The following is a 14,817-nucleotide window of genomic DNA, read 5'->3' as shown; positions in this document are numbered from 1 at the left end:
GGCGAGCCTCGCGGAATGAAGATCGCGCCTCGTCTTGACGCGCGAATCCACCGCGCGGCTCTCGAATCTCTTTTACGCTCTTCCTTTGATCTCTTTCTCTTCCGTTTGGTTGCACGCGACGCGACGCAGAGGAGGAAAAGCCGAGGCACCGACGCGGATCCGCGATATTCGGGGCACGAACCCCTTACGACCTTGGCGCGGTCGAAGTGTGCCAGTGGAACATACGCCGGAATTCGCGCCACCTATTGAGCGAGACATCTTTCCAGGCGATGGATTTAGGGCGGATCGAGGCTGGCTTCCTTATCTTCTTTCTTTTCCATTTTATTATTTGTCTTCTTTTTTTGTTTTTCATTTCTTTAATGCGTAAGAGATATTAGAAGAGTCAGTTGATGATTGACGTAGGTAAAATGCGCTGTTGCACGAACTTCATTCTGGATGAGAGCTATTGAGATATTTAGGTATTGGATTATTCCCGTGTTAATTGAAACTAAAATTTGCAACATGGACAATGATAGAAAGATTAATTAATATTTTGATTAAGATTTGGATTGGAAGATTGATGCAATCTTTTTGAAAGTATAGAAGGAGTTGGGATAAAAATATCGATCGTACGATCTTGGAGTAAAAATTTTGTACCTGTTAGAATAAAGTAACTGTTAATTATTAGGATAAATTTGTTATACAACATTATATATGTAATAATTTATTGGAGTAAGCGAAAGAGGCATTTGAAGGCACAAAAAGTATTTATATTTCCTTCTTGCACAAAATTGTTGATGAAACGCGAAGTGAATATTATCTTGTATTATATCTATCGCTATTAGATGGTTCTCATCTTATCTAGGCAAAACGCGATTCGTTTTACTTTGAATATTATAACATATACTTATTTCTATAGAAAAGTTTTTAAATTGATGGTTATCTGTAGGAGTATTGGTAACTTTTGTAGTAGATATTTTCTACCATATTGATAACAGTCATCTATTCCAAAGTACATATTATATCTATCCACCGTTTCTATCAAATGTAATTCCATTTTGTAAAATTACAGTGGGTTTTCGTATCGCCTAGTTTTTAGATTTCCTTTTCTCCGTCACTGTATATACAACAAAGAAAAAGGTAAAGGAAATTTATACGTATAAAAATTCATATGACGCGCACAGTATGCAAAAATACGTAAAAACGACCAAAGTAAAGTACTCGTTATATTATTTAGAGGGTGAAACAAATCTGTGCTTAGGTTCCATTTCTTCAGCTCTATTCATAAAAATATAAATCTGTGTCTACGATCTAGTAACGGCTAGTAATAACTGTTCGTTCGATTTTTATTTTTATTTCCCCCGATAACGAACCATCGGCGCCATATAGAAGAATTCTCTCTGAAGTGAATAGTGCTCGTCACTTCCCTCTTCGTTCCCTCGACGATATTAAAAAACCAGCCAACGGTTGTAACGCGCGATCCTTGCTTCGGGCGCGATCCTTTGATTTTATCATTGACTCATTGAATGGACGAGCCGCCACGGCGGGAGAACAATAAAACAGCCACGGGAAGGTGCTAAATATTTACAGGAGACACGTGACTGTTTATTGCAGCGAAGTGGCGAACGTAGAACGCTAGAGAATCATATCGTACATTCCGCTAACGTGTCTTTTATCGTCGGTTTTCTTGATTACTTCGCGCGTGTACCAGACACCTCAAGGTTTCAAGGATTTGTCGACTTCGATCGGTCGAGGCTGATCGTGTGATTATTATTAAAAATTCACGAGCGAGAGAGTCGGTTATTATATTTCCGACGTATCGTAAAATGTTGTAGTTGTATTAAGTAATTCTAAAAGTTTCCGCAATTTAAAACTGTTCGTGTTCAAAAATATCGTAGTTTCGTTAAAGTTGAAGACTCTTATCGAAAATAATCTCTATAATATCCAATACACGTTCTTGGGAATATAAAGACATTAATTTCACGTCTATAAGAATGCGAGTTTCTTAAGAAAAGCTCAGATAGGTGTTTTTGAGAATTAATAGCTGTTGAATTGAGAATTAAAAATTATCAATGAGTGACAACATAGGAAATAAGATAGCTGGCTGATGTAATTTTTTCAATGTTTACAATCTTTTCGAGGTCTTCTATTCGATCTTTAAAGTACGTGGAACAAAAAAAAAAAAAAAAGAAAGAAATCAGCTAGTAGCTATTTGAAATAAAATACGAATTCAGTGTGTCAGTCGCATTATTTCAAATCTCATTGCGAGACGTTTCGATCTGTTTAACTCGAGTTCCTTATATCTCTTCCCCTAAACGTTTATTGTTTCCATCTATAATATTCGCAATATTTCATTAACACGTAGCCGAAATAAAGATGCATCACCATCACAATACGACAACGTCAAAAGACAGTAAAATCCCAGCCAAAGCTGACGTTCGTTCGCGCGTCATTCTCACCTCGAGAAAATACGCGTCTCGCTGTTTCTCGCTAGAACCGCACTTTTTATCGCTTCCACCGGTGACATCATCGCATACCGAGTCATCTCCCAGAAAAAATCGTACCCCAAAAAGTAAATTTCGTACGAGTCGCGACGAGTTTAGAAAAGAAAAAGCGTAACTCCGACTGACATCAGGATGCTCGCCAAATTTGTCCAGCTTCTTTGCAACTCTTTACACCTTCGATCATGTTTATACTACTCGCACACATGCGAAAACCCTGGATCTAAACGATCAAGAGAACAAAGAAAATAGAAACGATAAAGGTTGACGTTTGTCTGACACGAAGTTGCAAATCGGTCGTGTTTGACTTCAAAAAATAAAGGAACGGATTGAAAAGAAAAGAGATGACTAAACGTCTGAATTTTATGGTGACGAGGACAACGCTCTTCTGTCGCTCTTATAGGACCGCCCTCGCGAGGATTTCTTCGCCAAATATGGTGGCTGTGGCTTAGTATCTTAATCCAATGATCACACTGTCATGCGAATTGTGTCGTTCGAAGTCGGCGTCCCTTCCGCAACAGGCCTAATAAAGTCGTCGGGTCCAATCTTTAGTTACGAACGCTCGAACCACGAACGCGTCGCGATTAGATGGCCTTGGGAGATGAAGCGTGGACGAGGTCACCCTTGCAAGCTCGAAAGGCGACCGAGATCCCGCGCGGATACGCGTGAACGTACGCTGAATCTGAAATCGCGGGGGCCCCGCGTCGTTACCTTTAGAAAGTGAAGGTGATTCCGTAAAAGGAACTGATCGACTGCGATGCGATAGTGTGTTTTACTACTTGATAATTGGTAATTGATCGTTGATAGTAATTTCATTTTTTCGAGAGAAGTGATTATACGAAACAATTTTTTCAATTGACAGTATTTCATCTTTTATTCATTTGGAAATGCTTCTTCCTTTCTCGTGTAATGGATCTCTTTGTCTCCGATTTATTTCTTGCGTTTGTATTAAGCGGAAAAGACGCATTTACTTGTCATTATTTTACAATTTCACAGAGAATTCGTTTAACAATTCATTTGTTCTTCTCCAGAATTCTGTATAAATTATAGTAAAGAAATACGTTCATAAAGATTGAGATATATTGATTCGCTTCTCGTGATTCTGGCCGAAGGGAATTTGTTTATTAGAAACGATCCACTTACTATGTTACGATTAATATGGAGAAAAATCAGTTCATTTGTAGAACTTATGTCGACGTGTTTTTTCTATTCTTGAATTTTTATATTTCATTATTGTACCGATTAATTTTTATTGGCCGACTAAACCACTATAACGGTTCAAGAAGATTAAGTAGTATTGAACAGTTGCGGTCAGACATCACTAGTATTTTTGGAAGCGTTTTCATACGTCCTTTGTTCAGCTAGGTAAGGTGTTCGCGTCATTTTATAGGCAAACACTTAACATATAATCGTGGATTCGTGGAATTTTAAATAGCGACCAGTGTGACTTTCGATTCTTCAGAAATTGCTGAAGATATTAGATTTAATTTAGAAAGAGAAAATTCACAGGATTTTCGGAAACGTTTTTTTTTCTGCATATAGATATCCACATGGGAAATATTAAAATAAAATTTAAATCTAATATAAACACGTGTTTTCTTATTATCTCATACATTTTTCTTATAGTTTTATTCTCTACCGTGTGAATAATTTTGTATATAAACGAATCGTATATTATCTTCATTTTTATAGTATCTTTCATAGTTATTTTAAACTGATATAGAATACTGTACGATCATTTGAAAATTTCAATATAAAAATTCGTAGAGTTAAAACCATCTTCCAATTTCAATCACACGAGCTATTCACCTAACGAAGCAGATATAACCGTAAAGATAGTTTTTCTAGAAAGCCATAATTGTTCCTAATAATATTTCTGTATGCCGTTCTATACACCGAAGTTTCATAAAACTATTTCTTTTCATGCCAAAGAAAATGCAAAATTCCTTTCGCTGGACGTTCAAAGTCGTTTCATTCTTCCTTTTACGATGATACTCGAAAGATTGAAGTAGCGTAGTGAAAACTGGATCATCCAACAAAGTACGTACTAAAGGGTACGTTTCGATTACACGATCGATAAGAAAATATAATAACGTCATGCTCGGAGCCCAAGATTATAGCTTTGCATGACGCTTTGCGAAAGATGGGGTAAAATAAGAAAATACATAGTAGCTTATCCCAGGATCACGAACTCATTGTCATTATTGCGCACCGTCATCGTCATCCTCGCAACTGTCAATAGTCCGTTTGCGCGTATCTCGAGTGTCTCATCGGATTGCATGACGACAATGGAGACCATTATCGCTCGTCGCGTTCATCGCGATCATCGCCGATGCACCGGCGCATGCGCCAACGCGAGCAACGCGTTCTCGCCGCGCATTCGTCCGAAAAACAGTCTCGTCGTAGGTCGTGTCTGTCGCAATTGCAGAAAAATCGATTCAACTGGTGATCAAACAATGGGTTCCACAGTGCTATTTTTTAGTTTTCTAATATGTATTTTACTCGTGGACTCGTGAGTTGCAAGTAGATACGCGATTTAGATTTTTAAGGATAAACTAAGAAGGATTGTCGAAGGATAAAAAACATTATATGGTAAATATGGTTTCTAATAAAAAGAAAAGACACGGATTATAATTCCTGGAGTATTATTTGTTAAAAGAAAATATTCGTCGTTAAACAGTAGTCTTTGTAAAGAGGATTTCATAATTTGTTCGTAGCTTTTGGCGGCGATATAGAAATATATCGAATGTTAAAACAAAATTGAGGGTAATTCGTACAATACTTTTTAAGGGTAAATAACCGTACGTTTTAAAAGAAGAAAATTTTGATGCGAGAAACTTTTGTCGTGAAATTCAAAACTTTATCATTTCATTGGATATCTTTCCGTAACATACTATAATTACAAATACACTCGTAGAAACTATGTAGAGTACGTTGAATATTTTGTTTTCGAGAAGCGAAATACTTCGAACAGAGATTGTACATGTTAAGGTGTTGTAAAATGTAAATTTATTTCTTGTGAAAGCTCGTTGACGGGCCATTAAATCGATAAAAGGTACAATAACTGTTCTTAACAAACCTTTCTTCTAGTTTGCTTCAACCTGGTTTCAAGCAAAAAACACGAAAGATAATCGTTTTCTCTCGAGACAACAGGATACTCCTTTGTCGCCAGTGAGCAAGCAATAACTTTATTACCGCTACTCGACATCGATCGCCTCTGCGGAACACCAATTCGACAGTTCTTGCGTCGTACATTTAAATACGTGGTATCGGTGTCCCCGCATCGATCTCCGGGCAAAATGTGAAAGGAAGCCCTAACAATGCGAGCGCAGGCTACTTTTACTTACGACCGCAACCGGCACTATCCTCCGGTTTGCCTCTAAATCGCCGATAGAAGCGATTTCTCTAACCGCAATAAGGACGACCGCAAATAGACCAACACACACGCTCGCGGCTTACACGGCCGTACACGCGTGCACGTGAGCTCGCGTTCTCGTGTACATAAAAGAACCCGTGTATACACTACCGCTCAAAAGTATCCGTACATTTGCTTACTTTTGGCAAGATTTTCTTCAAAGTAGAAAGAGAAATATCATCAAATTTTATAAGTATTTTCTGTTTTGACAGATTTTTTGATGTTTGAATTATAAATCAAATTAATAAGAGCCTTTTATTTCGATTGAACGATTTCCGATGTCCATATGACAAAATATAATATCGCCACGTTTTCTAATAGTTGGTTTGAATTTACAGTCTTGTGATTCCATAAGAAGATAGTAAGCATCGCTTCTAATTGCTAATTCATCGTTAATTTCTTCACTACCGATTAGTAGAAATCAATCAGTGTGCCGATACTTGTGGGCGGTAGTATACGTACTGGCTTTACAAGCTTCCCGCCAAAGACACAAAAAGACAGAGAAACGTCCTCGAGACTTCGACGAGAAAAAGAAACGAAAGTGTCTTTTTCATGCGCGTGCACGTATAGGATGTTTCACATAACGTCGTACCAACGCCTATGTGTTGATACTACATGAAAAAATAAATTATGAAATTAGAATGAAGTTTTCTTTTCCATGATTTAGCTTTCAAAGGAATTTGTTTTTAATTGTTTTAATAGTTTGAGACCAATTCTTTCGAAGTTAGGTCTCGGACAACAAAATATTATTCTACGTTTTCCATCTATTTTTCCGTACAGACTCGCATTTCAGCCAACTCTGTTACGTTATGTGTAGCATTCTATATATAAGAGACAGAACATAAATCTCAATCGACGAGGTTATCTATCTCGCAGATGTATATTAAGAGCACAGCTTTGCTTGGCTTACAGGTCGGTGATCGGGTCTAAGAGGGAAGGAGAGGGGAGATAGAGAATATAGAAAAGAAAGAAAGGGTGCAAACATTTAGAGGCCGGGGTGTTAAGGCACACTTGGGTGCGGGGGTTGCGAGGTAAGAGAGAAAGAAAGAAAGAAAGAAAAGATACAGAAAGAAAAAGGGAAAAGATAAGAGAGAAACTGATTGGTATCCGGCTCTGCGTGTTACGATTGGGATCGAAAAGCCGGGAAGATGCTGGAGGTTCAGCGCTCGGACTTTTTAAGAGATGGAGGAACCTGCGACCCTCCTACCACCGATTTTCTACAACACGATTCGACCGGGGCTTCCGTCTCCGGATGGAAGCCCACTGAGAAAAGCGTCTCCTTCAATCGAGACGTCCACGTCAAAAGGATCGGTGAGTCCAGGCAATCACACCATATGGAAAGGAATAGCCAGCGAGACGGTAGTGCAGACGCGAGACGAGTTGGTTTAACGTTGCTTGACTTTCGTCCTACATTTTATCCGTCGTTGACAACTAATTCATCAGACGAAGATAAATTTTATGTTCATGTTTGGACGGTTTTTACTTGTTCTTTTCGTTTTTCTTATTTTTCTTATCATAGAAACATATATAGTAAAAAGAAGTGCAGTTTGTTGACGTTTAAAAAAGAACATTAGATATTCATATACAATATTGGAAACAAAAATGTACATGGCAAAAAGAGAAGTATGATTTGTATTACTACTTTAAGAGGATATGGAAATAAAAATATTTTCAAGATCGCTGGATTACATTAAGATTAGAATTACATTAGAATTACATAGATACATTAAGATTAGAATTTTTAGTAACTTGGCATTTGGCTTTCTAATAATGCGTTGGCGAAATTTTAAATTTTCGTTGCACGTACTTGCCATCTATTGAATTTTACTGGAATTTATCATTTTCTAAAAATAGTTGGCCACGAGTTAGAAAAGGTCAAGGCAGAAATCGAGTATAACACTTAATTCGCACAGATGACCTCGAGAAGTAGAAAATGCGAGATTACGAGAACGATTGCAACGAGGACACGTGCTGTTGCGTTTCAGACAAAATACAACCAGGTCCTAGAGCGATCTTAGATTATGAAAATTGTTTCTGTCGAGCCGCTAGTTTGCACAGATGATCTCGAGTTCGTCAGGTATTTCTAAGAAACACACGCCTTCGCTAAAATCGTCAGTGTCCTGGAAGGATGTTAAGAATGCAAAACCCGTGTCTGATCAGATTAACTTTGTTCCATCACAAAATACTTTCGTTTTATCAGATCGAGCGTATGGCATGCTACAGTTCAGACATTTTTGTTTCTAAGATATATTACCTGGTTTAACATTGGAAAACTTTATTAAAAATTCCAAGAATAATAAGAATAATAAAAACAATAAAAATAATATTAACTATACTAAATGACTTTACAGTTTACTATATTTAAGTACACGAATTTATTAGAAAATATAGTGAATTAATTTCTCCAGATAAAATTGTCGATCAATTACATCAAACGATATTAGATAGTATTTTGCCATGGTGAGCTAGACAGATTACATATTAAAGATAGCAAAAACGATGGGGACGTTAGACCAAGATTATACGAGCTGTTATTACTTTGCCGTATTTAATTATACAAATTTCTGAAAAATTTCGAGATATATGAAATTATGAAATAAAAGATTATATACTTCGCGATAATTAATATTATTGGCTTGGTATACGAAGATTATAATTAATATGACTAATAAGTGGAAGTAAGAGGACGAAACCACCTGTCACGACGCGAAAGCGGAAAGTCAAGCAGCGCGGCACCGGCTCAAAACGTGTTCCGCCTAACTTATACCTAACTGTTCCAAGCTCGAGCTCTCTCGATATCGATGTATAACACATTTAATCAAGAGCCTGGCCGCTGACTAACGGCACGAATAATCGTTACGCTCTGCGATCGATCGCCGATCGATCCTCCTTGTGTGTGTAATCATTAATAATGTATCAGTAATGCCATTAATCGTGGTCTCTTAATAAATCCGCTGATCTCGTAACAATAACTATTTTTTCTTTATTTTTTTTTTTCACAAATGTTTAAAGAGTACATCTCGAGACGATTGCAATTTTGTGCCCTTCAAACATACTCTACACGTAAAATTCTGTTAATAATCGATAAATATTGATTATATCAAAGACAACTTTATTTAACTGGATCTACAATTATTTATTTGTCTCGTGCTCTTTATCTTTTTTACTTTATTTTTTCATATAATATGTGGGCTCGTAATATGGTATTGGTGTGTGCGCGCTGGACTCAACCATTCCTCTGTTGCCATCAGCTTAATAATTAATTACATTAATGATCTCTCTGCCCCTTTTTCTCATTCCCCGCTCGAGCGTGTCGCGTGGATCGGCGCGCGTGTGCACTCGTGACCGATTCTCGCGCGTTCGGCCAGTAAGCTGTGCGTTGTAATACAGGGTGTGTATGTATATGTGCGTATGTGTTTATGTGTGCGTATATGCCGCCGTAATTGCGGCGGTCTGCTTGCCGTATCATCATCTAACGCACGTGTTAAGCATGTCGGACTAACGAGGGAACACAGGTAACCCGGATAATTCAGCCACCTCTGAAACTTCGTTCATTCGCAGATCGGAACAATTTGTGTGAAATCTACGATAGTATTATATTCGTTGATCGAATAAATAAATTTTGTTTCTCATCGCCGATTGGAAATTTCACAGAACTTTTATATTCGATCGTGTAAAATTTTAAGAAAATCAATTCCAATTTTTCGCGATTCTACCTTACGCTAGATTTAATATTTTATTCGATATTTTTTATCTTATACTAAAAAATTTAATTCACAAATTATGAATAGCTTTCGGGTATAGATCATTTGGAATAAAGTGTCGATTATGATTCAAACCACAAAATGTTAATACAAAGAAAAATGTAAAAATAATCGAAAGTTTTTTTGCAAAGTGACAATGTTTCAGAATTTGTTTTACTGTGTTCCTTTGTGCGCTACGATTTGAGAACAGCTAGGTGAAGATTAACGCGATGTTAAATTCGTTTTTACAATTTCAGCAGAGGCCGCTGCTGCAATGCAAGGCTCGTAAATTATGAACGACCGTCGCGTGGGAATGTGAAAACTTCGAAGAAATTTGCATATTACAGAGAGAAAGAACGGCAATTTATATTATGCTTTTATTAAAATCCTCTGTTTTTTCAAGGATATTTCTTAATTTGCAACTTTCTTTCATAATAACAACGCATCCGCTATAGACAAAAATATTCTCAACGAATAATTATCATTTTTCTCCAGCCTATTAGGATACGGATATACATAAATACATGTCTACATAAGTACGTTAGATCCTATTTTGAAAATTACGTCTATTTGTTTCCTTCTGCAAATTTGAACGTATTATGTTATATTGTTACTGCGTTTATTGAAAAAAACAGATCTTAATTTCGCATTTCCATAAAATATATTCAAATATCGATACATCTGAAAAAATATGGATTTCTCCCAAAAATGTTAAATAGGGAAATTTTGAAATCCTACATTTCCAAGAATTCGAAATGTCAGGAAAATTTCACATTCTACACGCTTTCTACGAGTGTTTAAATACCTCCATAAGCAACTACAATGTTAAACGAAGTTCTTTCTGCATGTTGTTTTCAAATCATTCGGTAAAGAAAAAAGTCAATACTCTCTTATGGCAAACGGTATCAGGTTAGCCAAAGTGCGCACAACTCTGTCATTTCTTCCTTCGATTCAAATCACATACGTATCGTGTATTCTACTTGTGATTTGCAAAGCAACCTTCGATCAATCGTTTAGAAGAGAGATCGATCGGTAACCTAGCCTCGGTTAGTCGAGCCTAAGTACAGGAGCATCACCGATGAAGGAAGTTGGCGACTCTGGCAGTCAGTGATACACTGATACAATAATATCCCGCGAATACCGGCGTTGGAAAATTAATGGCCACTAAACACAGCTAACTACCTTAAGGTCCGGCCGGCGTTCGTATTATTTTATAGTTGGCATCCGCTGGGTTTACGACCGTCAGCGCCGGTGTGCCGGTCGTCGATTGTAGTTGCTCCGTTGCTGGAGGCGGAGGTAGTTATAGAACAGCCAGAGACAAGAGAATAAGCCGTTGATCGTGGTGCAAATAACCAACGTGTTTCTATAGTTAAGCTTCTTCGATCGAATTGGCTAATAACGTGGCAAGAACGGTTTTCAAACGTGTTCCAAATGAAATGCGTGTAAAGTGGCTACGTGTAATTAGGTAATTTTAAAGTATAATTAAGTAAATTTAAGAATAAAAATTCTGAATAATTGCAGGTCATAGAAACGTTTTAGACGGAACCAAAATCATAGACAATACAGAGAATTTTTGGGAATAAAAGAGCATTAAAACAATACGAGTAGGGATTCTGATTATCAAATCGACGCTAAGTGTAATTCTAATTTGTTCTTACAAAATTATAACGATTCAAAATATCCAAATTCGTTTGTCTTAAAATCGTAATTTCTAAGTTATGCGTGTCAGTGCTGCAATACGCGAACGATATGATATTAAGAGGAAGATTGAGAGACTTTACTTCTACTGAAAGCTTGCGATAGATGAGCAATCGAGAAGACAAATAAATATTAAATCATTCGTAACGAAAACTTCGTACTTCCGTGTGAATAATTCCGATCTAGGAAATCTGTGTAAGGACTTTTGTTATCGATCAATGCGGGACAGGCTATTCTTTTCATCATTGTTAGGATCGTCAAGGTCGGGTGTCAACATCGCAAACAAGTGGTCAACGAACCTATCTCCCATTCACTTTTTACTCGCGATTCGCCGTGATTTTGTTCGTGATGTTTGTTTCCTCGACTTACAACGAATATCCGAACGATTACAACGAATACGAAGTAAAGGAAACAAAAGACGAATAAAAAAAAAAACGGGGTAGACAGACTTCTTTCTTCTATTGAAAATTGTTGTTGAAACTGAGATAATTGTGACAATCGAGATAATCAGGATGGATTTGATATAATTAAATTTGATAATACGTGATGGCGTGCCTGACTCTTAACGACACTTCTGGTTAAATGGCGTTGGCAAGTTTAAATTGCTCGCCGCTACGCAGGTTAAATTGCTCCTTTGAATGTTACGAGCCGAGACTAACTTAGGCAAATTGGATATCGTGCCCTGTTCGCACCGACATAGCGATCGCTTCGCGTCTCTCGAGGCTTAACGACCTCGTTCTTCGTTGTTTGTCGCTTATCGTTATGGATTTCAGTGTTAATTCCTGTGCTCATTGTATCATACCATACGAGGAATTTAATCTTCCTTGACTCTTACACGTTTTCTTGCTTCTCAAGAGCGTGGGGATATTCTTCCTTTTTTGTATCGTTGATTTATATTTTCTGCAGGGTAAATTCAAAATCAAAAGAATTTTTTACCAACGAACTTTACTCTTTGTAACGTCATGTGACATAGAAACGATATACCTGTGTGGGAAAAAATGAAATTAGATTTCATTGCTCCGGCCAAATATTTCGACATTATAGTGGTTTATTTAATCACTATACAGACAGCAAGTAGTCTATTTATTGGAAATGTTGGTTTCTCATTTTCAAATCACAGTAGGAAATTGTAATGAATTACGAGTAAACGACGTTCTGATTATAGAGAGTTTGAAGCTTTTTCTCCTATATGCTAATCGTATCTATGATACAGCATCTTTCTTAAAGCATTTTATGTTACTGAAATTATTTAAATATTAATTCTTACCAGCTTCCCGCTTCCGCTTGGTTCGATAAAAATTACAGATTCACTGCAACGTTTATAGATTATTCGTACGTTGAATTTAAAATTATTTTCTGATATTAATGTGTAGAAAAAGAGATGAAAATTGTAAATTCACGGGACGACAGCTTTTTTCTTAGAATACTGCATTTATCGCGAATAGCTACATTGCGGCGTGAGAGAAAATTGTTATGCAGAGACATGCATCGGTTCGTTTGTCCTCCATGTCCGACTTCTTCCTCTTTGTGAATGAACAAAACGCGGAGAATTCCAACTCTCGGTGCTGAGCGGCGAAAGTTACGAGGAGGACGATGTTGGACTTTATCAGATTGGAATCTAAATGCCACGAATCTAATTGTGAGTCGACCCATGGAGGACGATTTCGAAGTTCGCCGCATTAACCAGACGTGGGTCGTGGAGATAGTCTCGTGGAAGCGTTTCCAACGATTCTAGTTCTATAGAATTCTTATGATTCTTGTGATTCTTTCATCTCTTTATAACGTCTTTATAACGTGTAACTTAGAAATTACGTATTCATGTACCTATTTGTACGTATAGCATCTCCTTTCATTTGCTTGTCACTTCACTACTGTGTTTCGATTGTCAGAACGTTCTTGCATGATAATTATAAATGGATTATAGGCTATTGTCTTACATCTTATAATTTCTCAGCATTCAGAATTTAGAATTTTTTAATTTTTAGGACTAAATATTATGTAATGATTCTGTGTATATAATAACTATTCTTCATTTGGACGAAGTACAGAATTGTTCTGAATTCTGTAATTCTTTGGAAAAAAAATTTCTCTGAACAGATTGACTCGCACATTTCATTAAATATCCATGGAAATATCTCTCGATTCTTTTTTGTATAAACTAAACTTTCACCTTATACAGTGTTTTCCTTAAAAAATTAATTACTTGTAAACTTTGGACGTTGTTAGTATCGACGATTTGAAGTCCATTTAGGAGTACGAATCTTTGGTTAATGATGCTAATGGACTCCAATTAATGTAATTAAAGAAAAGAGTTAGTTGCCCTTCCGTAGGTGTATTTTTCCTTAGTTATAATCTCCTAATATAGTAAATTGTACCAATTAAATCCCTTATGAAACATGTAGTTAGAAAATACACGTATGAAAAGAAAGATTAATTTTTTCCTCCATTCATTACTATTTTTAACGTTTAACTGCCTCTAATTGACACAAAAATGGGAGCAGATTAAAGCAAGAGGCGTGCAACTCGTAAAATCCAAATGTAAAAGACATTTCATGTGGCAATTAATTCATGCGTCTATTTCAAATATTTGCTTCAAGTTCCACTACCAGCAGTCGTCCTTAAAATACGCCGATTTCAATACCCGTTTCATTAAATTACGATATGACATAGAATAAACACATAGCTTCCTAATAAATAGTATTTTATTGACAATTCTTGCAAACATGTCCGTTCCTCTGCTATCAAACGTATAAATCAAATCTAATTACATGAATTACTTCTGCCCCGACGGGTTCAAATAAATAGGCTTCTGCTATACTCGTCTTCCTACCAACGATCATATACAATCTTCTAAAAACATCATGCCCAGTAAAATTTTCTGAAACATCCGCGAAATAAAATAAAAAGAGACCGAAATACTAAAATCCACTGATCAAACTACTGATTTCCTCTCATAATTTACTTCCGGCATAAAATTCCTCTTGTAAGGCAGAAAATTTATTCCAACGTACTCAAGATAAGATAAAAAAAATCCACTAAAATCCACTTATCAAGCCACTGATTTCCTCTTACAATTCACTTCCGGAATAAAATTTCTTTCGTAAGGTAAAAGGGATAAAAAGCGTTGGCGCGTCTTTACGCCGCAGGTTGGTAAAAAGTCTGAGCGCCGACCGATGCATTAGCGGCTACACCGTATTTCTTATTATCCCGCCGCGAGTTGTACTCTCTCTCTCTCTCTCTTTCTCTCTCTTTCTCTCCCTTTCTCTGTCCCTTTCTTCGCATCTCGCAGTCTCCTCCGGCGTTGTCAATGCGGGCGGTCCTAAGAAGTCAGCCTAGTTGGCCGGTGCAACATTGCGTTCCTGCATGCACCTCGTCGAAGCTTGTTAAGAGGCCCTTGTGTCGTTCGCATTATCCCCGGACTGCCAGCGCGGCAGCGTTTCCTGATCGTCGCGTGCTCGAAACCGCCTTAAACTCGACACTA

At 37.1% G+C, this 14,817-nt stretch overlaps 1 protein-coding gene and 1 long non-coding RNA gene across 4 annotated transcripts in view; one reads left to right on the top strand and one right to left on the bottom strand.

Annotated features, from left to right (window-relative positions):
• The window catches only part of LOC100744184, a 174,900-nt gene that overhangs the window by 5,533 nt on the left and 154,550 nt on the right, over positions 1–14,817 (top strand). For 2 of the 3 annotated variants that reach the window (XM_024368966.2, XM_012387914.3), the window contains exon 2: positions 6,808–7,206. In XM_024368966.2, the coding sequence (XP_024224734.1) occupies positions 7,044–7,206 (163 nt within the window). In that variant the 5' untranslated portion in view covers positions 6,808–7,043. Of the gene's footprint in view, positions 1–6,790; positions 7,207–14,817 lie in introns of those variants that run through there. The other variant, XM_024368965.2, reaches the window with a different exon arrangement.
• The window catches only part of LOC117151874, a 117,911-nt gene that overhangs the window by 30,054 nt on the left and 73,040 nt on the right, over positions 1–14,817 (bottom strand). The gene's annotated exons all lie outside the window — the stretch shown is intronic.

Source organism: Bombus impatiens, unplaced genomic scaffold (genome assembly GCF_000188095.3).
Source record: "Bombus impatiens unplaced genomic scaffold, BIMP_2.2 scf_0494, whole genome shotgun sequence".
Lineage (NCBI taxonomy): Eukaryota > Metazoa > Arthropoda > Insecta > Hymenoptera > Apidae > Bombus > Bombus impatiens.
The sequence above is the reverse complement of the archived record's forward strand: the minus strand, read 5'-3'. Positions and strand labels throughout refer to the sequence as shown.